We start from the raw sequence: 22,014 nt of genomic DNA, 5'->3' as shown, positions 1-22,014 counted from the left end.
ATGCATAGTTGAAGGGATGGGGGGCTGACTTCCCCCCCAACACACAGGACATGAGACAACACAGTCGCAACAGCCCTGAGAAAAGTCACATGCAGTTCTCCATGCGGTTAGAGATGGTGAGACAGGACAAGGGACATGGTTAAGGGTCAGCGCCTCCACGGGCAGCAGTCTCACCACCCTAACCTCCAGGGGTGCAGGCTCGCTTGGGTCAGCTTGTAACCCTACTTCTCCATCCTGTACATGGCTCTTCATCTCACTCAACTGCTGCCTGACCTGGAAAGAGGACCAGCAAGCCTGGCTCAGTTACACATCTCCACACCGCAGCCATTACAAGACCCACAAGGACCTGCAGTTAATTTTTTCCGCCTTTTTTGCTTGCACGTGAGCTGAAATGTTTGAAAAACATCTCAGGTTCTGCTAGATGCAGGGTGGTGGTACCTCACTTGGGCAGCTTGAGGCACGACAGCTCCCGGGGGTGCAGAGCACGTGCTCACGCCTTGTCTGCTCTGCTCAGTCGGCACCTCGGTTTAAAGCCGTTGCTGAGGGTTTGTACTAACACAGTGGGGTGTTAAAGGAACCAAGGCGGGGTGGCAGGTCCCATTTGGATCACAGCTGGGATGGCTGGGGAGGTAGTCACTTGAATCCCTCCCCCCTCAACTAAAATCCCCCCACTCTACCAGAGCCCCATCCTGCATTGCAGCAGCACCAGTCAAGCTGCCAGCTAACAGCATGCCTTGGCCAGAAGGTAAAGTCACTGGGTGAACATAAATGTGATCCACACTTACAACCACCTGCCCATCTCATGAGATTAAGGCTAATGATGACCCTGCACCACACTCCCTGGAGAGCAAGGGGCTGCATCAGCTCGCTGAGAGAGCTGGATGGCAGTGGCTGTGAGGAGTCACAGCACCCAAGGGACACCGTACTGGCTCACTACACTCTGAGCGGCTCTGCAAGCCAGCAGCACCCCAGAGGTTTTAAAAAGCCATCTCCTGAGCCTCTCACAAAACAAAAGCCCACATGGTTTTGGCAGGTCCTTAACTCTCCTATTTCCCAGTCCTCCCCTGCTTACCAGCAGAAACCCAGCCCCATCCTTCAGCCCCCCGAGTGACTCCCAGGCACATGGGCTGCACCGCCTCAGTCCTCCAACCCGAGGATGGATGTTGAAGGCACCCCAGGGTGCTGTTGGGGTAACCAGTGTCCAGTGTGGGGGTGCCTGGGTTTTTCTGCTACACGCCAGCTTGCGCAAGCCTTGCTGCTCTCCCTTCCCTCCCACCTCCATCATGGGAGGAAAGGCAGGTGAATAAAAATCTCCTCCTGGGTCTCAAACATCCCCTCTGAAAGCCAGGTCAGTCTGGTGCCCAACAGCACCGGGTTTCCCTGTGCACTGGCTGTGCTTCCCACCCCTCCCTGAATGCTCAGGGAAGATACCAGCCCCATGGATGGGTCTGCAAACCACCTCCGGGCAGAGCAGCAAGGTCCCAGCTCTGGGGGTGCCCCCTTACCAGGGCCAGCTCCTTGCTCTGCTTCTGTGTTTCCATCTTCGCTGCCTCCAGCTGCTGCTGGGACTCTGACAAGAGCTGCCTCAACTGTTGAGGAGGAAAGAAAAAAAACCGTCCGTTTATGCACTTGGGTTTGGAGCCCTTTGGCCCAAGGAAGCATTTTTATGATGCAACATCTTCTCAAAAAGGCCATGATGGCACCACTTCCTAACCTGCCTGCTGATGCCTGCTCAGAGAGAGGTGGTGTGAGATAGTTCCGTCTCACCTGAGCCACAGAAATTTGACAGGCCACTGAGGAGCAGTGGACAGCATCTCCATACAGATCTCCCTGTCCCATCACCTCACCAGTGGATCTCCTGACTTTAGGTGTCTACAACCCAGACTGGAGCAAACACTCCATCTGTTTTCTCCTGCTTGGCAAAGCTGCAGATCCCCAGGGTACTCCCCAAATCCCCAAAACATGGATGGGTGGAGTCAGGCTTAGAAGAAGGAAGTGTTTAAGGAGGCAACGGCCGCCACACTTACGATTTCAACTTCTTTTGTGTAGTTTTGGCGTTCAGAGCTGGCTGTCTCCAAGTGATTTTCCAGCTGTGTTTCCAGAAGAGAGGTGTATTCCTTTAGCTGGATTAATAAGGAGGAAAGCAGGAGGGGGTTCACTGTTTGAGGTCCAACACATCCCAAACACCTTGTAGCCCAAGCCTGCCTTCCCCAGAACAAGTCAGGAGATGGGTCCCGACTCAGCCCAAGCATGGCACACATCTGTCTGGCACCTGCGTGGGGACCTTCTCCCGTACCCAAAAAATCTTACCTGATCTGTGCTCTGCAGATCTGCTTTCAACTTCTCCACCATGTCTTCAAGGGATTTCAGCTGGAGTTGTGACTAAGCCAGAAAGGATCAGAGGTCAGTGAATGGCATCTCATAGGGACACTGAGCATCTTTTGTTCAACCAAAAACCGGCCAGTGTTTCTCCCCCACCTCTCCCGCTTCATCCTGTACCCAAGTGTGGAAGAGACTTGACACCAAAGTGGAGCTCTACAGCCTGCAGGGCAGGAGCTCCCTCTTCCCAGGGAGCACGAGTCCAACAAGCCCAGGCTGTAAATCATGAAGCAAGGTAAACAGCTTTTGCCTGCAGGACTTCAGCTGGCTGCAGTCAGCTTTCAGCACCCGAGAAACTGGCACCAGACTCGGTGTAAGTTTCGTACTGAAAGTGCCTTTGGTTTGGAAGCAGCAAGGTAGACTTTCCAATGAGGTGTCACAGGCTTTGCTATGAAGAGAAGCCAATCTATCAGAAAAAGCATGAGGTTTGCATTTAAATGTGGACTGACTGCTGAAGAGGACTTCACGGTGGCTGAATTTTTTGGAAAGGAGGAATTCACCTCTTCTCCACAGAGAGGCAGGACTGCTCTGGGACCTGCCCTAGCCACCAAACGTTCATCCCATCACGCACACCCTGCTGCCAGCACACCACCAGCAGCCACGTCATCCCCATGCAATCCTACGCTGCTGCAGGAGCCAGCAATGGGGCTGAGAAATGAAAGATCTCTTGTACAAGAGCTCCCCCACCTCCCTGCAGCCCCAGTTAACTTCAAAACCCCACGTGGGGAGCAGCCAGACCATGGAAAGTAGCTTCATCTCAGTTCTGAATTCAAGAGGGAGGAGATAACTTAAGTCTGCTTTGCAGAAAAGGCACAGCCAGCCAAGTTCTCCTTGACTCCAGCAAGTCACGAGAGCTCATGAAACACGCTCCCCACCAAACTCCTGAGCAGCAGCAGCTCTCTGGCAGCTGCTGGCTGGCCTTTTAACTAGGAAGAGCAGTACCCAGAGCTAGACATACAGCTGGACCCAAAACTATGTGCAGTACGTGGCTTGGACCTCAGCTCCCTTCTGAAGGCTTAACGAACACCAGGGTCAACCTGGGTTTTGAGAGCAAGCCAAGTTCTTGTGAAAATGAGAGTCCAAGAGCCCTGCACGTGCTCTCCTCCTGTCAAGCCAGCGCCCACCAGGAGGGTTCAGCCCGACTTCCAAGCATCGGAGCTTGGATTACTGAAGTGGTGACGTGGTTTCACAACTACCACGCCTGAACTGGGGAGCTGCAACCATTCCTCCAGCTCCACTGCCAGAGTCTAGGCACACACCAGGCAGGGAGGCGGGATCCAGGAGGAAGAGAGGCTTAGCTTCTACATGAGGTGGGCTTCTCGACTGCTGGTTTGGTGACAGGAGGGGTGGATTTGCAGAGAAGAGAAAGTCCCCGTCTCTCAGAGTTCAAGGTTGGCAGGAAAAGTCAGGGTCACCATCCAATTTATAGCCAACAGCCCCTCTGCTCCCATAAGTCCAGCTCCAAGAGCAACAAACCAGGTGTGCCCCAAACACGCACCTTTTGGAGTTCCTCTTCAGATGCTGTCAGCTTTGCTTTCCACACCTGCTCCTCCTCCTCCACACTCTTCTGCAGGTCTCGCAGCATCCCCTCCTGTTGGCAAAGCCTCAGCTGAACCCAAACCTTTTCTAGCCCTCCAAAGCCAAGCAGTGTCAGAGCCGGAAGCCCTGGCATTCCCAACACTTCTCCAAGGATTTGAGACAAAGAATGGGTGACAGAATTAGGTGCCCCCAGCGGGGCTAGGGGCTCCTAGTTCTTAGGCTGGCTCAACCACCCTACTCATCAGAACCCTTGCTGTGCCACATTCCACCACCACCAGGAAGGTTTCCAACACAATTAGGCTGAAGAAAAGCTCTAGAAATTCAGGTTTCTCCTATTCCCCTGTCTCACTGGCAAATAGTCTTCCACATGGCAGCCCCTCCATATACTGAGGGATGCTCACCATGAGTCCATGGGCAGCCTGGGCCACCAGGAGACCTCTCAAGAGGTATATCTAATGGAAGACCAACACAGCACAAAGGGCCGGAACGTACCGTCTCTGCAAGGATAGTTCTGTACTGCTCACATTCTGCCTGTAAAGTGCTTTGCGCTTCCTCTGCCTCTTTCAATTTAAGTGCTGAATCCTGAAAAGAGAGGGAAGGGATGGAGACAAAGGTGAGGAAAAGAAATGAGTGACCCTCGGACACGCTCTCACTCCTCCATTTTCAAACCTCTTCACTTACTGAGGACTCTGTTGTAATCATCTGCTGCTTTAGTACATCCACAGTCTTCTCCTTAAACTCTTGTAGCCACGTGTCATAATCCTGAGTTTGAAAAAAGAGGACAAGGAAGAAAAAGGATCCTTAGATATCTGTCCTTCCCACATGCTGCAGGCTCTGCGGGGGTCTAGGAAAGCCTGTGCCCACCTGCTGCGAGGACACGGCGACTGTGGGGAAGGCAGAGAGCAACATCTGCTTGGTTCGCACCTGGAGCGCGTCCAGCTGTTGGGCCAGCTCTTCCTGTAAGAGGGACAAACTGGCATGGATGGAGGTCTTGGGTGCCTGACAGCCAGGCTGCCAATACCGCTCCTGCTTTTCTGTGCCTACAGGGGTGAGCCAGCACGGGGAAACCAGCCCACAGAGAAAACTGCTGCCACTGAGAACCACCAAAACATCCCTTCCAGTCCACCCATCTTCCTGGGTGTCCCCACCATGACCTGTACCAAGGATGCACAGCCCTCAAGACCAACTTTGGAGAAGCTGTCAGGAGGGTTGGGCCAGCACTGCTCCTAAGAGGAAGCAGGCAACCCAGGGCAAGCTTGTCTGGTGGCTCATGGAGACTGAATGTTTCCCTTACAACACCAGCAACACCACTAGAGAGAAATGACAGGCTCACCTTTGCTTTTGTAGCAGCAAGTAGTTTTTCCTCGCACCCCTTCTCCATCGTGGTCAACGCTTCCATTGCTTTCCAGTTCTTCTCGCGAAGGTCCTGCCAAGACCACACAGAGAGGGCAATAAGCCACATATCACGCCAAAGGCCACCAAGCTGCTTGTTGGCACTGTGGAGGATTTCAAAGCCTCCGCTCAGGAAAACAGGCAGCAGCGCATTGCTTTTGTCAAGGGTCTTCCTCCCCACTGCCCAGACGTGCCCCCTTCTGCTCCATCCTTGCAGTGGCCCAACACACCACATCGCTCAGGCAGTGGCCTTGAGGGAGCAGAGCAGAGCTGGATGGAAGCAGGAGCTCCAGCAGCAGCCCTCAGGATGCCTAGAGCTGCCTGGAGAGGACACAGGCCAAGTGGAGGGCTGCAAGGTTGCTTCCACACAACTGATATCACCTTGCAGTAGGGGGATGAGAACCAGAGGAGTAATGAGGTGTGAGGGACTCCTGCTCAGGGATTGCCTTGACCCTGCCTGGGGTATGATCTCCCTGGCTTACCAGGTTCTACACCTCCCAAGAGAACAGGGAACAGACACCTCCACCCAGGCAGCCCACTGCCTGCTGCAGCCCATCAGCTCGAGCTGCGCAGCCTGCCAGGGGGATTCCTGCTCTCCAGCAGATAATCCAATGCTTCCAGTGTTCCACAGGACTGGAAGAGCTTCTGGCTGCACCACGGAGCCATCAGTAGCCAACTACAAGGGGTTGTCATTCAAACCCAGAGATCTGGGTTTTGGAGGAAAAAATTCTGAGCAGCAGAAGCTGAGCCCAGGTCACTCACGTACGTTGTTTTTCATCTTCTGTTGCTCCACTGCCTCTCGCAGCTCTGCAGCTTCTCTTTCCAAGGATGAGAGCTGGTCTGTCTTCTCCTGGAGCCTGGAAGGGCAGGATGCAGGCATGAGTCTCAGCATCTACCTCCCTCCTGGGTAGCAAGTAGTCAAGAAGGAGACCACAGCCTTTCCTATCCCGGTCTGCTCCGGGATCTACACACAGCAGGAGGAAGAGGGAGCAGGACTGAAAACCATGGCCATGGCAATGCTGGAGTGGGATCTAGTTTTCTCCTGGCTTATCAGCAATAACAAGCAAGTGAGTAGCTGGCTGGCTGTACAGGACAAGAGGAAGAAGTAACCTGATCCAAGGGCCAGAAATTCCAGCTCACACAACTGGAATTGCTCCTGACACATTCCTGTCCATGTCCGTGGCTCATTAGGCTGAGATAGCCCACAGCTCTACATTTTGAAAGCATCATCCTACTATCTTGAGTAACCACAAATCAGGGCTGCCAACTAGATGCCTGAGAGCCTGCAGCTTCTCTCCACACCCTCAGATCCATCACCTGCCCTGAACGGAGCCTCAGCTTGAGCAGCCCAAGGAAGGTTCAGGTCCTTGACAAAAACCACACAAGACTCTTGGGGTCCCAGGACAACTGAACAGCTGCCCTCCTTTCCAGGAATGCTGGATGCTCTCTGGCAGCAGGGGCCTCTGAGAAATCCTCTCTTGTGCAGAGCCTGAGCCTTCTCGGATGTGCCCATCACATGGACAAGGGGCAACAGGCATGAGGTGTGACATGGGAAAACTCCAATTAAATTCCACAAAATGTTTCTGCACTGGGGTGGGAGAAGTTGTCAAACAGTGGATCAGGGACTCAGAGAGGTGGTGATTCTCTATCCTTGGAGATACCTGGAAACACCAGCCAACTTGTTGGCTCAGCTTTGAGCAGGGGCTTGGATCAGAGACATCCCAGCACCAACACCACCAGAACCTCCTACTCTGCAGGAGCAGTTAGCCTCCATCTGCCTGCCAGCAATTACAGCCTCACTTCAAATCAGACTGGCTGTTATTTGGGGCCAGCACTGGAGCCAATTAATATTTTAAACAGCTGTGTTGGCCAAGATTGAACTTGTCTTCCCAGCTTCGTAGTCCTCAAGCTTGTCTAGTGGTGAGGGCAGGAAGCCCTCACCCACAAGGCTCAGTGCCTGGGGAAGCCTGGGACACAGGGACAGCGAGACAGAGGTGCCGTAGCAGTCTCCACGTGCATCTAGACCCACCTTGACTGCAGCTGCTTCATTTCTGCTTCGTTGGCTGCCTGGAAGAGAGAAAGCACTTTTGTTACCTGCCCTAGGCATGTGATGCAGGTCAGCCCTTTCTGCAGCATCCCAGAGGGGATCCCAGTGCAAAGATAACACAAGTACTGTGTAAACCCTGTGCAAAAACATCTACTTGAGCAGAGTAACCCCCTCTCCTCCTCCCATCCCAATTAAACGAGCACGCGACCTGCAAGTCTCTGTCTTTTTCTGCCTCCCTCATCTGGCCTGCCTCCAGCAGAGCTTCGATGGCTTTGATCCTCTCCAGGAGCTTTGTATTCTCCAAGCTGGCATCCTGCAGTTTCCCCTTCACGTTGCCCAGCTCCAGCAACTTGCTTTTAACCTCTGTTTCGGAGCTCAGCAGCTTGGCCTGCAGTTCTGTTGGAGGAAGAGATGAGAAACACAGTAAGGTAACTGCAAGTAAATTTGGAGACTCCCCACTCTGCCCTGCCCAAGCAGGACCCCAGGCAAAGAAGCCTTGGCCATGGATGCTTTCAGGAGGCACAGAAAGGGCAGGAAGGGAGAGGTATTGGAGTGGCATCCTAGGATAGGGCCATGGACCAGTCCTGCTTCTTGTTCACACCAACATCAGGCAGCACAACTCAACTGCAGGTCTATATGTCCTGTCCCCACCAGCCCCACCAAGCACCCAGCTCCACGTCTGCTCCACGGCTCTCCCTGCGCCGATCCGAGGTCCTCACCAGCAATGCTCTGCTGCTGTCCTTTGGCCTTTTCTGCATCTGCTAACAAGGTTTTGTAGCTGGTCTGGGTTTTGCGGAGTTCATCGCTTACTTCGTCCAGCCTCTTCTGCAGCATCGCCTCCACCTCCCTTTGGGAAGCCTGCACAGCAGGAGGAGAAGACCTTCCATAGCAATCCAGGCACCCTGGCCAATTTGAAGCAAAGCTCCCTGTGTCACATAATAAGCTGTGCTTTGGTGGGTTTAAATCATCTTTCCCCCACGATCCCCCTGTGCATGAAGCATCTTGCCTCACGCTCGCGTTTTATCATTTGCCAGCCCTCATGTGGGAAGCAGAAAACACCCAAACGTCTCGGTTCTGGGCCAAGACCACGGCCATCCTCCCCTCTGGAGAGCCAAGCTCTGAAAAACCTCTTAAAGCCCTGGTCCTAACGCACAGCCCCAGCCCAGCATGGAGAGGTACTGCCACGGTGCTTAGCAGGACGGAGACACCCAGCCACGTGTTTCCACACGCAGAGGAATTTTCTGCGCAGTTTGAGCCAGGGAAGACTTTTTTTTTCCATCTTAGAAAGCAGCGAGGAAGAGGCCTGGCCAAGGCAGGCGCTGTGAGGGGGAAGGCAGGGGAGAAGGGAAGAGGACGAGGAGCATGCTGCAAATCAGCAGCTCTACGGGTACCAGTCACACCCTTGCAGATGGAGAAACGTCACTTTGCATGGAGGGGACAGAAGAAGGTAAACCAGCAGCCCTGTCTCTGTCTGAGTGATGCTTCCAGGACCACCGAGAAAGCAGGACTTCTCTGTTCTTTGAGGGCTTGTCACCATATCCTCAGCTCAGAGCTCCAGGTCTTACTATGGAGCACATTCTCTCTAGCACCACAGGCAGCTTAAATATATCGCTAGCTTTAAAGTCTTCCAGAGAGTATGATTATTTACTCAATACTAAAGTGTGCAGCAAGCTGACAGCCCTGGAAATGTTCTCCTAAAAGCACGCCTAGAAGCTGGTGTTTTGAGCCAGGAAGGTGGCTTCCACCTTCATGCTGGTAGCATGCCCATGTCACCCGCCTTGGTCCTCACCTGCAAAAGAAGCAGGTGCCAAAACCAGCCCACCAAAATGATATATGCATGCCTAGATACCCGAAAAATTAAGACCAAGGATATTGAAGGCCCCTCGCTCTAGGATCACCTTCACAAAACCATTTTGGTATGTGCAGATAAAGGTCTCCATCACTACAGCCCCTTCATAAAGTGGCCAGAGCAATTTGGAGACCACAGCACAAGCAGGAGGGACACATCACATCCGTCCCCCTGTCTGCCAGCCCTGGGGGAAAGAAGTGCAAGTTCCCAGGTCAGGTGTCCCCAGGACCAGTGCTCTCAGCCCCCGGCTTAGCCAAATCCCAGCGGGAGAGCAGCCACCCCCTCAGAAGGTGCTCTTCCCTGCGTGGCTACAGCCTTCCTGCTGGCAACACACTGCTGCTCCTCTGCCGACAGTGTGCTCAGAGCCTCTGCTTGGGAGGTGTCTTCTGAACACCCCCGAAAACCCCAAACCCAGCCACATCCTGGTGACAACAAAAAAGCCACAAGCTCTATCTCCTGCACCACGGAGGGAGAGCAATGGGCTTAGAACCAGGTGAGGCAAGAGAGAGCACCCACGTCCGCGTGAGCACAGGCTGAGTGGGGCCAGTGGGTTTCCTCTCACCCCAAGGTGCCGCCCAGCAGCATGCACCATCTAGGCTTCCCCCTCACACCTTCACACCAGGCTGGTGAGCTTCATGGGTGAGCAAGAACAGCTTCAACCAGGCCATCATGCTGCTTGGGCTTTGCTGGTGATGCTGCACACAGAGCACGTTGCATGTGACAAACTAACGGGGAGGAGGCAATTAAGAGGTCCACAAGGCAGCTTGCTTTCCAACCATGGATGCTCATGTCCCTCCAAGCTCTACCCACAGCCAGGTCCATGGGTCCCATGCAATTTAGCCACCCACCCCATCTCTGTGAGGGGAGCGGGTTTGCCAGGGCCTGCCTGACCTGCAGCTGCTCGATCTGCTTCTCCGAGGCCACAGCTTTGATCTCCCAGCCCTTCTTCTGCTGCTCCTCTTGCTGCAGCACCTCAGACTTCTCAGACAGCTCTTTCATCAGCTTGTTGCACTCCTGCCGTAACTTGGCCAGCTCAGCATTTTGCCTGCAGCAACAAAAGCAGATTTCTTTTAGCCCACAGGTCAGTCAAGCATCTCTGATGTTACCTAGGGAGGGAACACATCCTCCTGTGGACCTGATACAGGACTTGAAACATCTCAATGGTTGCGTTTGCCTGTTTCTAGGACACGCCTGGTCCTTCAGGGAGGGGGTGGAAAAAGCTGACAAATCACTTTTCAAAAGCTGTGTTTCAATCACAGGAGACATTCCTTTCTCATGAAGTAGAGGACACGAGGATCTGTGTTCCCAGACACAAGAGGAAGCACTCTAAGCAGCCAGAGTACAGTCTGTAATTATTTTACCGCTGTTAATCACCAGCCATTTCAGACTTTCTATAAAAAGTAGTGTGAGATTCTTCTACCTAGCTCCTGTTTGTTCTGCATGCACCAGGCAGGTGTCAGTTCTCTGCATCATCACTCCCATCAAGGAGTCAGCTGCATTTTGTCTGAAGTTTGACAGTAGGAGCTCCCCTAAGCGGGGAAGTGCCATGGCACCTTCTGGTGCCTTCTCCTCCTTCCACTGTCTGTTGGCTCTAGTGTCAGCACAGGTGACCCCAAAGCAAAGAGGGTTTCCCCTGCCCTTCCCCTTGGCATGGGGAAGAACATCCTAATTTCCCCTGCAAGCCTCTCAAAAGTCCTTTGGCAAGCTCTTCCTCGCTCCCTCCTCTACCTCCAGCTAGTTGGGGCGTCTGTGGAGGCCCCTTCAAGACCAAGACTGATGGACAGCCAACCCCCAGGGCTTGCCAGAAGGCAGCTCCAGCCTCTACCCCTAGCCCCAGCCTTACTTGCTTTCCATCTGGCTGGTGGCCTGGTTGAGGGCGTCCCTCAGGATGGAGTTCTCCTGCTGCAGGCGAGCCAGCTGCGTGTTGGGGCCATTCTCCAGCTGCTCCTGCAGGGTCCGGATCTAGAGGAGCCCAACAGGGGTTAATGGTGACACCAGACCCTTTGCTTTCCCTGTGAAGCCCATGTGATGAGCAAGAGGGACTGGCAACACAGGGAGGTGTCTACTGATGCTGACAGCCCCCGGGGATACAACATCCCATGAGGATGCTCCCACGTGCCCCTTCTCCCTTGAGCACCACAGTCCAGGAGTATCGCAGGGTCTCGCCCCTCCCCAAGGCTCTGGTCCCCTCGCACATCTCAGTCTTCTCCAACAGATCACCCATCTGCCACCAGAAGCCACCCAGCAGCCAAAGGAAGCTGCAGAGCACAGCATGGGGCTCACCTTGCCCTGGAGCTGCTGCGTTTCACTGACGTGGTCCTGGTAGCTGGCCTGCATGCGTGCCTGCACTGCCACGATCTCCCTCTCACGGGCCAGCAGCTGCTCCTTCAGCTTGCCCTCCACGGCCACTGCCTTGGCCCGCTCAGTCGCCAGTTCCTTCAAGGAGAGAAGTCACCCAGTTAGTCCTTAGCATACGAGTTTCCCCACTTTAAGGGGGTGTGAAATCCATGGCCTCCTGGCTCTAAAGTTGACTGAACTTGTAAGTTCAGCCCTTTCAGAGCTGCCCCCGTGCCCAGCTACGGCATTTAGCACTTATATTTCCTCCTGCATTTTGTTTTGGGCTCTGTGGCCACTGGATGCCACTGTTGTTCCACATTGGGCCAGCTAAGAGAAAGGAGTAAGACAGCCTGGAATTGTACTTTTCCCTCCCCCAAGATCAATAACATCACACAAATTTTGGGGCAAAGCAGGAAAAAAAAATTAAAATAAAATAAAATAAAATAAATACCCTGGGCCCCCACCCTGAGGCAGGGGGGCTCTGTTCACTGGCTGGGCTGCCCTGTGTAGTGTGCACAGGCAGGAGTTTAGCACAGCACCGAGCATGTGGGATGGTTTTTGCCCTCTCCTCTCCTCTCCTGCCTGCAGGGAGATGAACTCCTTGCTGCTGGGTCCTGCCAGCTGCCAGGCAGGAGGTGCTGAGTCCAGTGTGGTATGAGTGTGTTCCAACTTCAACACCCAAAAAGAGGTAGAGGCAGGGTGCTGAGTTGGGAAGGGGTGTTGTAAATAGTATCAGGGTCCTTAAAAAGGGACTGATCAGCACCTTCTCAGTTCAGGGGATCCGGGCAGAGATGAGAAGAGATTTACTTTCCTCCCTAAAGCAGCAGAAACTACAATCTCTTACAGGAAGGGCTTTCCCCTGATTCTCCTGCGGCTGCCAACAGGCACTACCCTGCAGCAATTTGGGCTGGTGCCACCTTGGGCTGGATCAGGCCCAGGACAGGAGGTGAGGTGGGGATCTCCTCCCCTTTTGGGAGAGCAAACAACAAATGGGTGAGGGACCCAGAGAGCCCCTGGGCTTCACCTCCAAGGGGGCTGAGATGTGGGGAGCAGGAGGCACATGGTGAGCCACGACAAGCAGAGCCCACGCCGGGGATGCCGGGACGGCTGCGCGACGCTTACCTTGCTCAGCTCCCGCAGCTTGTTCCTGGCAGCAGCCGCATCCTCCTGCTCAGCAGTGAGCTGCTTCTCCTTCTCTTCCAGCTGGCGCTTCAGGACAGCGACCGGGTCACCCTTCTGCGTGGCCTGCCAGCACCAAGTGGCACGTCATTGGGGACCACCACCTCCAGACCCATCCCCTCCACCCAACTCATGCAGGATCCTGCCCTCTACTCCAGGGGGAAATTCAGCTCTGGTCTCCAAGACTGACCCCTGGGGCCAGCCTGTCTGAAAACAGGGTGCCCTCCCTCCCCTCCACACCTCCTGAGGCTCGGCACAGCCCCAGCAGCAGGTGGCCAGGGCGGTGGTGGCAGCCCTACCGTGTGCCAGGTGTCCTGGACGATGCCCGCCTTCTCCGACAGGATCTCGATGAGCTGCTGGGCCTCCCCCTCGCTGAACACCATGCTGCTAATGGTAGACACAAGCGTCTTGTAGGGCAGGTAGAGGGGCCCATCTGAGTCCATGGGCGCTAGGGAGGAGAGAGGAGGGGTTAGGACCACCCAAGCTGACAGAAGAGCTGAGTAGCATCATCTCTTCAATGCCACAATTGCCATTTCAACCCAACATCCACCCAGATTTCCACAGTCAAGTTTTATACCTCTTTAACTGAAAGCAATACAAGAAGAGCTGGAGATGACACCACACACGTGTGCTTCCTGAGCCAGCTGTCACCTCTGCCTGGCTCTACTGCTGGTCCCACCACCCTGCCACCATCCGTTCTCCATCAAACTGAGTGATTCCCAGCAGGAGCTGGGCATGCTTTGCCAATGCCAGGGAGCAGAGGTGTGCTGGGCATCAGAAGCTGGACCTCACCACGATACAACCTTGCTGGGGGACATCACCCCATGCAAAAGCGCCAGTGATGTAGAGCACAGCAAGGTCATCTCCCACCTTTCACCAGGTAGGTTTGTTCCAGTTCTTTGTTAAGGAAACACCAGGATTCCAACCCTTCCCCCACCCCTCTGCTAACCCAGGAAAGCCAAGGAGAATCAGGGACCATGATAGTGCTGTAGGACTGCAGTGCACGTGGTCAAGATGAATAGAGGGTGGTGGGCAGTGGCTTAGGAGTTCCTGCACAGTATCTATGGCCCAGTGGGCTTATTTTCCTAAAAAATCCCAGAAGAAAAAGCAGTTTGGACTCCAGCAGCTCCAGAGCCTCTAAAGCCATTAACACCAGGGTCTCTTGAGTGCAGAGCCTGGACCCTCCAAGCAGCAAGGTCAGAGAAGAAGGAGGAGGAGGTGCTGTAGGTGTCAGAGCAGAGATTCCCCTGCAGCCCCTGGAGAGGAGCCCACGCTGGAGCAGGTTCATCCTGAAGGACTGCAGCCCATGGAAGGCTCCACGCTGGAGCAGGGGAAAGGTGTGAGGAGGAAGGAGCAGCAGAGAGGACCTGTTATGGACTGACCACAGCCCCCATCCCCCAAGCCACTCAGGAAGGGGAGGTAGAGGAGTCAGGAAGGAAGGAATGAAGTTGAGCCTGGGAAGAAGGGCAATGGGGGAAGGTGTTGTTTTAATTTTGCCTCCGTTTCTAATCTATTTTAATTGGAAATAAATTAAATCAGGTTTCCCCAAGTTGAGCCTGTTTTTCCTGTGATAGTAATTGCTAAATAATCGCTCTCTCTCTATCGTGACCCATGAGCTTCCCCATCTTATTTTCTCCCCAATTCTGTTGAGGAGGTGGAATGAAAGAGCAGCTGGGTGGGCATCTGGTAGCCAGCCATGGTTCAACCCACCACAGCAACAGAGCAGCAAAGCCCAGGCAGCTAACAGCTCCAGCACGCGCTGCTGGCTCTGGTAGATCCATTTGGGATGGCAGTGCTAAGCCCTGGCAGCAGCAGAGTCTGTCTCACCACCAGCAGCCACTTCCCAGCAGCGCAGCTGGGGCAGCTCCACCGTCTTGTGCAATCAGGGCTCAAGAGCTTGGCTCACACTTTACTCACACTGGCAACAGCACGGACGTAGGACAGCACATCACATCTCCTGGCCCGGTCCCACTGGGCAGAGGGACCCACCAAGGCAAATTTTGCCCGTCTCCTCATGGTGTTGCACAAGTGAGCCTTGCACAAGGCAGGCACGATGCAAACCCCACCTTGCAGCTGGCAGACGGAGCCGGGGCAGCCTGCCAAGCCACGGCAAAAGGAAGCCTAACGCTGCCGCCGAGCCCATCGGCAGAGTTGTAAACCTCGCGTCTTGCCGAAGGAAGCGGCAAAACAAGAAGCAGCCACGTGGCAAAGCTGCCATGGGAAAGCACAGCGGGGATGAGGGGTCTGAAGAGTCGCTTCTCAAACCCAAGGGGACACAGGAGACACGGATGGCCCCTGCATGGAGCCCCACACTTGGGAGCTTGCAGCTCAGATCAGGTACCCACGCATGTTTCACGGGACAGCATGGCTCCTGCTGTCACAGCTACCGACCTGGGTTAGTACACGCTAACCACCTGCAAGCAAGGCTTTGTGCAATGCAGGAGGCTAAAAACAAACCACACAAGAGAAAAATACCCCACATCACTCTTGTCAGGTCTGCCATCCATTTCAGTGCTGAGTGCACATCTTTGAGCACTCTGAACACCCATTTTTATCTGCCACGGGATAATTTGTTGCTTCTGCCTTTGAGGAGGAGAAACCACAGGTGTCGAAAGGTTGCACACAATACCTTGGTCAAACTGCAGCCAGCTTTGTGGTGCAGATGCTGCCGACAGCTTTCCTTTGAAAAATGCCACAGGAGCAGCTAAGACATCCCTCTTGGCTTTTAAGATGTGCAGGATGGGCACTTCGTACCCAAAGGAGTGGATGTTCGGAGCAGCCAAAAAAATTCCCACCTTAACAAGTGCTAAAAGTTCATCTCCCATCCACATTCCCTCAGTGGTTACAGCTTGGATTTGGGGCCGGGTTTTTCAGTGTTAGAGAAGCACAACCCTGTGTGCACGTGCCAAACCAGCCACCTCCAGCATCCCCAACACCATCACTGTGATACCCTCCAGCAGCAGCTGCTCAAACCGTTTCAAACCTCACTGCTATGTGGAGATGGTGTTTAGTAAAATCCTTTCCTCAGAGGAGTAAATACAAGGGTTTTATCCCAACCTCGGAGACCAGCAGCTGCAAAACGTCCTGCTGAGTAGCAGGCCCTCTTCCAAAACATGGGTGTGGAAACTGCCAGGTTACACAGCAGCCTAGGTTTGGATGTGCTCAAGAAGGCTAGCAAGTTTTTGTTTGGTTGGTTGTTTTGTAAATAAAGAAATGAAACCTATACACACCACACCACACCTTTGAGAACACCTGAGAGATTTCTCCCACATGTCCATACGGGACCACTTCTGCGGGGCTGAAAGCACTCACATTTTTAGTACCTGTAAACCACTTAACCAAAAATAAACCCCAAACTGTTCACATTAGTGCAACAAAAGGCAAGAATCCAGCTACAGAGAAGAAACTTCTTTACAGTGAGGGTGACAGAGCACTGGAACAGGCTGCCCAGGGAGGTTGTGGAGTCTCCTTCTCTGGAGATGGTCAAAACCCACCTGGACGCCTTCCTGTGTAATCTCACCTAGGTGTTCCTGCTCCGGCAGGGGGATTGGACTAGATGATCTTTTGAGGTCCCTTCCAATCCCTGACATTCTGTGATTCTGTGATACAGAGCTGTTTCTCCCCTCCCCACACCTATTTACACCCTAGAGTTCAGGGTCACCCTCTTTAATCTCTATCATCTCTGAGACAATCAAGTGAGGCATGAATGATGATGGGCAACTTTTCCCTTCCCTGTTCCATATTCAAAGTCACTTCCCTCCTACTATCCTAGGATCAGTCCCCCGCAGTATAAAATCCATTCAGTCCTCTCTCCTCCAGCAGGCTGGTTTTTACCTCCACTGAAGAAGGAGGAAACTCTAGCAGTGACCCACCTCCCTGTAGAAGAGTGCTAGAGCTTCTGTGTGCTTTTAATCATCAGGGTGGAAGGGGAAAACACCTCGTCTTGGCTTTCCACCCAGATGTCCAGCCCCTCAGCAGCTGCCCACTCTCCCAGGACAGGTACATGCACCTCCCATTCATTCTCGGTGTGCAGATCTGCTCAGAGACCCACAACACAACAGCAAATCCGAAAGGAACTTGGAACTCTCTAACATCTGTGTGCTGGACCAAGGATCAAGCAACAAGCAGGGGTACCCCATGCAAGAGGCAACACATTAGAGACTGAAAACAAGTCAATAAAACTCTTGACTTCAGCTCTACGTCCCCCTAGAGAGAATTACAGCCCAGTAGAGGCTCTTTCAACCCACCTTCCCCTTGGCACACATGGTCCATCTCACCAGAGACAGCCTTCTACAGCTGCCCTGTTTCCAGCACAGAAGAAGAACAAAGAGATCTCAGAATGGGATAGCTCTGTTTTAACAGCACCAAGATGCCTCGCTGGCTTACTCGATGGGGAATCACACAGGAATTTGGCATTACCTGGCTCGCTCTTCTTCTTGGACGCAGCCTTCTTCTTGACAGGTCCATCATGCTTCGGCTCCTCATGGGTTGGAAGAGCATCAGTTTTCTTGATGGTGATAGAGCTGATGACCGGGGCACTTTGCTGCGTGCCAACCGGTGGCACGGCCACAACAGGAACCTCCTTAGGGGTCACCTCCAAGACGGGAGAACTTTTGGGGACAGTGACAGGAGGCGAAGGCAACACCGGGCTAGGAGCAGGCTCTACCTTTGCCACCTTCTTCTCCTTCTTCCTCTTCTCCTTAGGTGATGGAGCAGGTTTCTCCTTTTCCTGGGGGACCACTGACGCTGCTGCAATTGGAGGCTCAACAGTTACAGGCTCAGGCACCACAGCAGGCTCAAGAACCACATCCTTGGGAGAGTCTGTCACTTCCTGAGTCAGCTGCTGCTCCGGGATCTTTCCATTAGGTTTCTCTTCCTTTTTCTTTGATTTTCCTTTTTTCTCAACGGGTTTCTCTTTCTTCTTTTTCTCTAGTTTCTGCTGCTGGGTCTTCTCAAGCTCTTTGCGTTGCTTGGCCAAGGCTTCCTCGTAAGATGTCTCCTTCATGGAGAAGGTGGACACAAGGAAGATCCCAATGGCCGATATCACCATAAAACCTCCAAAGACCATAACACCCAGCGTCTGAGGGTCGTACACATCCATCCTGCCTTATTCTTCTGTGCCTGCAAGACATCAGACCAACAATCAGTGGGAGGAAAATAAAGACGTGCAACGGCCTCGCTGAGCTGTGAGTTCCATATGGACATCTGTGTCTCCAAATGGCACTATGCACCGAAAAGACAAATGCTGAAGATTCACACAGCTCTGGTGAGGGTGACCTGCCTGCACACCGCCCAAGTTTGTGCCCCTCTGCTACACTGCCTATGTCCAGTCCTACTGCAGCAACTAATGTCACTGGCTGCAGGAACCAACCTCCTGAAGAACCAAAGAGTGGGAAGAAAAAAACGGGGATGCAATCAGAGACAGCCATGAGCAACTACGTATTCATTACATGTCCAAGGGGATGGTTTTGCATTACCCTAGGCAATGCCAGCAGCCTTGTGGCAATAAGAGAACCCGTCTTCAGACTGTTTGGTGCAGGTTGGCCAAGACCTGGGCTCTCCCTGGAGCACCAGACCTTTTCATTGCACCCAGGTCTCAACTTTGGAATAAAACATACCCCTGGAAGAAGAAAGCATGCACAGAAGAGCTTTCCTCAGCTTTGCAGGAGCCCTGTCCTTCTCCCTTTGCCACCTGCACCCTGTGGCACTGCTGGCTTCTGCCCAGCCCAGTGGGGAGGACATGGTGACCATGTCCCGCTGGGTAGCTGTTCCCAGCAATGAGAACCACCCCAGCAACGATGCTGTGTGCACAGACAGCACACAGAGAACTAAGTCACAACCATTTCCTTGAGATGCAAATACCAATAAGAGTCCTGAGTTCAAGCTAAAAAAAAAATAAAAATAAAAAAAATTATGGTCATCAATTATCTCACCTCCCCAGCAGACGCTCGCAGGAAGAAGTGAGACTTGCAAAGGGAGCATGGGATGTGGCACTGCTCTTTCCAGCTCTGCCATTAGCTAGTGTGCAAACTGGGCACAGGGTCCTTCCCACCCTCCTGTCCAGCCTCAGTTTCTCCACCCATAACACAGGGACCAGCAACAGAGACCGTACTGTCCAGTCTGAGATCTGGCAGGCAGGGTGCAGCAACACATGGAGAAAGATGCTGCTACCTCCACTCTTCTTAACTGTTCATTGAACCCTGTCCCTAGTTTTGAAGCCAACCTCTTCTCTGCTGTCCCACTCACGTGTCTCTCCCATCAGGGCAACACCTCCACATGGCTCCAAGGTGGCTCATGAACCCCCAGATGCTGAAGTCAGGCAGTTAATCTGTGATGGGGCACTTTCCAGAAGGTGCCAGGCTGTGGTTTCTCATCATTATGCCTCAAAACATAATCAGGAAAATCCAGAAAGTCCTCAGCTATCAGAAGTTCCCATCCCCACACTTAACTGTAAACATTACCAAATTTCCTCTTTAAGAGGTTGTGGGTTGAGGAGGGAGGGAGGGGCTGGAAGGGGAGGAAGCAAAAATAAGAATAAAACTAAGGAGATCAGCATATTTTCAAGACCTCAGTGCTCACAGGGAGAAACCTCGGAGCCTTTTCCTTTCTAACAGCCAGAGCAGTGAACTCGCAGCTGAATCTGCAGCTCAAAGGGCTCATGCAGTGAGGGGCTGACAGTGCAATGAAAAACTCTCCTCCAACACCTGAGCAGGGGATGCAGAGCTGGAAGGAGCTGCAAAGTGGTCACCTCCCATCAGAGATACCCACCTGTCTGGGAAGGATGTTTTAACCAGCAGCCCAGCTCTCCCTGCCCACCTCTCCAAGCATCCCAGGTGAAGCAGGAGAGAGCTGGCAGGCAGGAGGGCTGCCAACACCAGCTGGAACCAGCCTCTCCTGGCAGGGCCAACTTTCTACCCCAGGGCACCACTCGAGATCCCAGCTGATACTACAGGCATGGCTATTTCACATCCACTCAAGCCATTTCAGATTTAAAAGACCTCAGCCCGCTCTATCCCAATACATCTGGTGCCAAGTCACTCCGTTCTGACTAGGTAGCATTGATTTGGGATGGTCCCCACCAGGACAGACAGATTATTCCTAACCTGCGGGATGAAAAGGGCTGGATTTCCTCTCCCTGGCAGCAAATAAAAAGTAGGGCTGGAGAACACACACCCATGACCTAGTGCTGGTTTCAGAGCTACACCAAAGCACCCAGGAGCTTTCTTAGGGGCAGAAAAAGGTGACCTGTGTTCTTCATCCAGCATCCCTGACACATCATCAGAAATAAACCCTTCCTGAGCTCACACCATCATGGCTTCATATTTAGATAAAAATTTGCCATTCCAGCTTAGGGCATCACCGAGCACTGGCAAATGCACTCCAACCCCACCAGTTGCTACTGCCACCACCAACAGCATCTGGATGGAGACCATGGAGGATGGGAATGGAAGAAAAAAACCCAAATCTCCACGACAGAGGCATCCATCCAGCATGGAGAGGATGGATTAAAGAAGGTGGTGTTATTATGCAGGGTGGTGTTATTATCCAGGGCGGTGAGGTGGGTGAGATGGCAATGCCAGAGCCCTCTGTCTGCCCCACATCTCACCCCACACTGCTGTCCCCTGAAGCCCTTACAGACAGGGTGTTTGAGCCTCACTCAGCCTGGCTGCACTAAAACCTGCCTGTACCTTGCCTTCTCTCAGACTTTACAGCCAGGGTGAGATAAGGATGCTGATTAGCATTAAAGTCCTTCCAAGCTAAACAAAAATACCCCAACAACCCCTTCCAAACCAAAACCAACACAAGAAAAAAGCAGCCCAGAGCACTAACCTAGAGGAGAGGAGCTGTGGACCTGCTAGAAGAGCCCTGGCAGCAGCCAGAGCTTGTGAAAGCAGCCGAGATGCTCGCATGGGCCATTCGCAAGCTCCCACCACTGGACGAGAGAAACCCCAAGCTGTTCCCAAGGAGAAAATCCAAAATGAAGAGGGAAGAGATACCAACGGGGCAGCAATTACTCCCAGCAGTGCTATCATGGCAAAGGGAAACTTTGCTCCTGTCTCAATGCTTGTGCCCCACAGCCCAGGCAGCGCTGACTCCAAGGAGCAAGTTCTACCAGTAGAGTTCCTCCTGCGGTCGAGACTTGGCACGGAGCAGCCCAACAGCTGGTGCAGGGAAAAGCCTACATCTCCGACGGTGCAAAGACAGCGGCAGGCTGCACACTACCACGGGTGCTTAAAATCAAAGCAGGCTGGCTTTGGCATCTGGGGGATAAGGAAAAGCCTTCCTCTGGGAACTTCCTGATGCATAAATGCAAGAAGCAATGCGCCGCAGCATCAGCACCAGGAGCCAAGCTCTGCTTTGGCATTTCCTGACCTCGCCGCCTTCGCCCTTCAAAGGGCTGAAAGTTTGCTCCTGGATTTGCACAGCAAGACACAGTCCCCTTCACAAGCACAGCAGCAGGAACACGCCTTGTCCTTCAGCAGGAAAGCTCTCCATGCTTCCCACCTGCCCAAAGCCTTAGCCAGGACATGGGAACACAGGGCACCAAAGGTACCACTGCTTCTCTGCTCGCAAATGCCCAGGGGATAGTTTCACAGGTATAGCTTTGGCTCGACAGCCAGGCTTTGAAGAGGCTTGAAGACTTCAGCATCCTCCCCTCTCCACCTTCTGGTCCTCCATAGGACTTTGTCCCTACAATGGCATTTTTCAATTTGATGCCCAGATTGCTTTGAGAGAGAGAGTTGCGTGACTAAGAGGTGAAAGACACCGTGAGCTACCAGAGTCCACGTTCAAAAAATCAAGTTCACATCCAGCACTGAGCATGTTTACTTTCATTAAGTTTTTTTTGAGCAGGATCATCCTCTACTCCACACCCAGCCAAAACAGTGGAAATCAACAAACATCTCCATACACAGACTCCTCCAAAATAACTTGTTCAGATAAAGCTTTTCACCACCATCAGAAGAGGAGTAAGACTGACAACTGGCATTTCACTTGGCCTTCTCATGTAAAGGAGCCAGCTGAAATGTTGTGCTCCAACTCTTCTGTTCCTGTGGCTTTTTCTCATGATCCAGCAAACTTCTCAACATCCCAGATAACAACCCAGGAGACTTGACCTCCCTTGCCACCCTGCACGTGTCGTCACTTCTGTTTGCCCTGAGCAAAAGTTCAACTCACCCTAAGGAAGCAAAACCAGTACAGCACTCAGCCTTGCTGATTTTTCAGCAACAAACAATTTCCAGGACAAACCAACCCACAGACACGTGGCGTGACAGCACCAGGGCCATGCTTG

General features: G+C 53.1%; 1 protein-coding gene across 1 annotated transcript in view; it reads right to left on the bottom strand.

Annotated features, from left to right (window-relative positions):
• RRBP1 (ribosome binding protein 1) overlaps nucleotides 1-17,823 on the bottom strand; it is a 20,470-nt gene extending 2,647 nt beyond the window's left edge. The window contains exons 1-19 of the mRNA XM_010169045.2: nucleotides 17,142-17,823; nucleotides 13,022-13,170; nucleotides 12,666-12,788; nucleotides 11,490-11,642; nucleotides 11,050-11,168; nucleotides 10,098-10,251; nucleotides 8,077-8,215; nucleotides 7,566-7,753; nucleotides 7,340-7,377; nucleotides 6,077-6,167; nucleotides 5,252-5,344; nucleotides 4,783-4,875; nucleotides 4,600-4,680; nucleotides 4,411-4,500; nucleotides 3,878-3,970; nucleotides 2,311-2,382; nucleotides 2,028-2,123; nucleotides 1,506-1,589; nucleotides 184-273 (exon numbers count right to left, since the gene is read on the bottom strand). Coding sequence (XP_010167347.1) covers nucleotides 184-273; nucleotides 1,506-1,589; nucleotides 2,028-2,123; nucleotides 2,311-2,382; nucleotides 3,878-3,970; nucleotides 4,411-4,500; nucleotides 4,600-4,680; nucleotides 4,783-4,875; nucleotides 5,252-5,344; nucleotides 6,077-6,167; nucleotides 7,340-7,377; nucleotides 7,566-7,753; nucleotides 8,077-8,215; nucleotides 10,098-10,251; nucleotides 11,050-11,168; nucleotides 11,490-11,642; nucleotides 12,666-12,788; nucleotides 13,022-13,170; nucleotides 17,142-17,823 — 2,628 coding nt within the window. The remainder of the gene's footprint in view (nucleotides 1-183; nucleotides 274-1,505; nucleotides 1,590-2,027; nucleotides 2,124-2,310; nucleotides 2,383-3,877; nucleotides 3,971-4,410; nucleotides 4,501-4,599; nucleotides 4,681-4,782; nucleotides 4,876-5,251; nucleotides 5,345-6,076; nucleotides 6,168-7,339; nucleotides 7,378-7,565; nucleotides 7,754-8,076; nucleotides 8,216-10,097; nucleotides 10,252-11,049; nucleotides 11,169-11,489; nucleotides 11,643-12,665; nucleotides 12,789-13,021; nucleotides 13,171-17,141) is intronic.
• Nucleotides 17,824-22,014: the final 4,191 nt, after the last annotated feature.

The sequence above is a fragment of the Antrostomus carolinensis genome, unplaced genomic scaffold (assembly GCF_000700745.2).
Source record: "Antrostomus carolinensis isolate BGI_N321 unplaced genomic scaffold, ASM70074v2 scaffold24705, whole genome shotgun sequence".
In the NCBI taxonomy this organism is placed as follows: domain Eukaryota; kingdom Metazoa; phylum Chordata; class Aves; order Caprimulgiformes; family Caprimulgidae; genus Antrostomus; species Antrostomus carolinensis.
The sequence above is the reverse complement of the archived record's forward strand: the minus strand, read 5'-3'. Positions and strand labels throughout refer to the sequence as shown.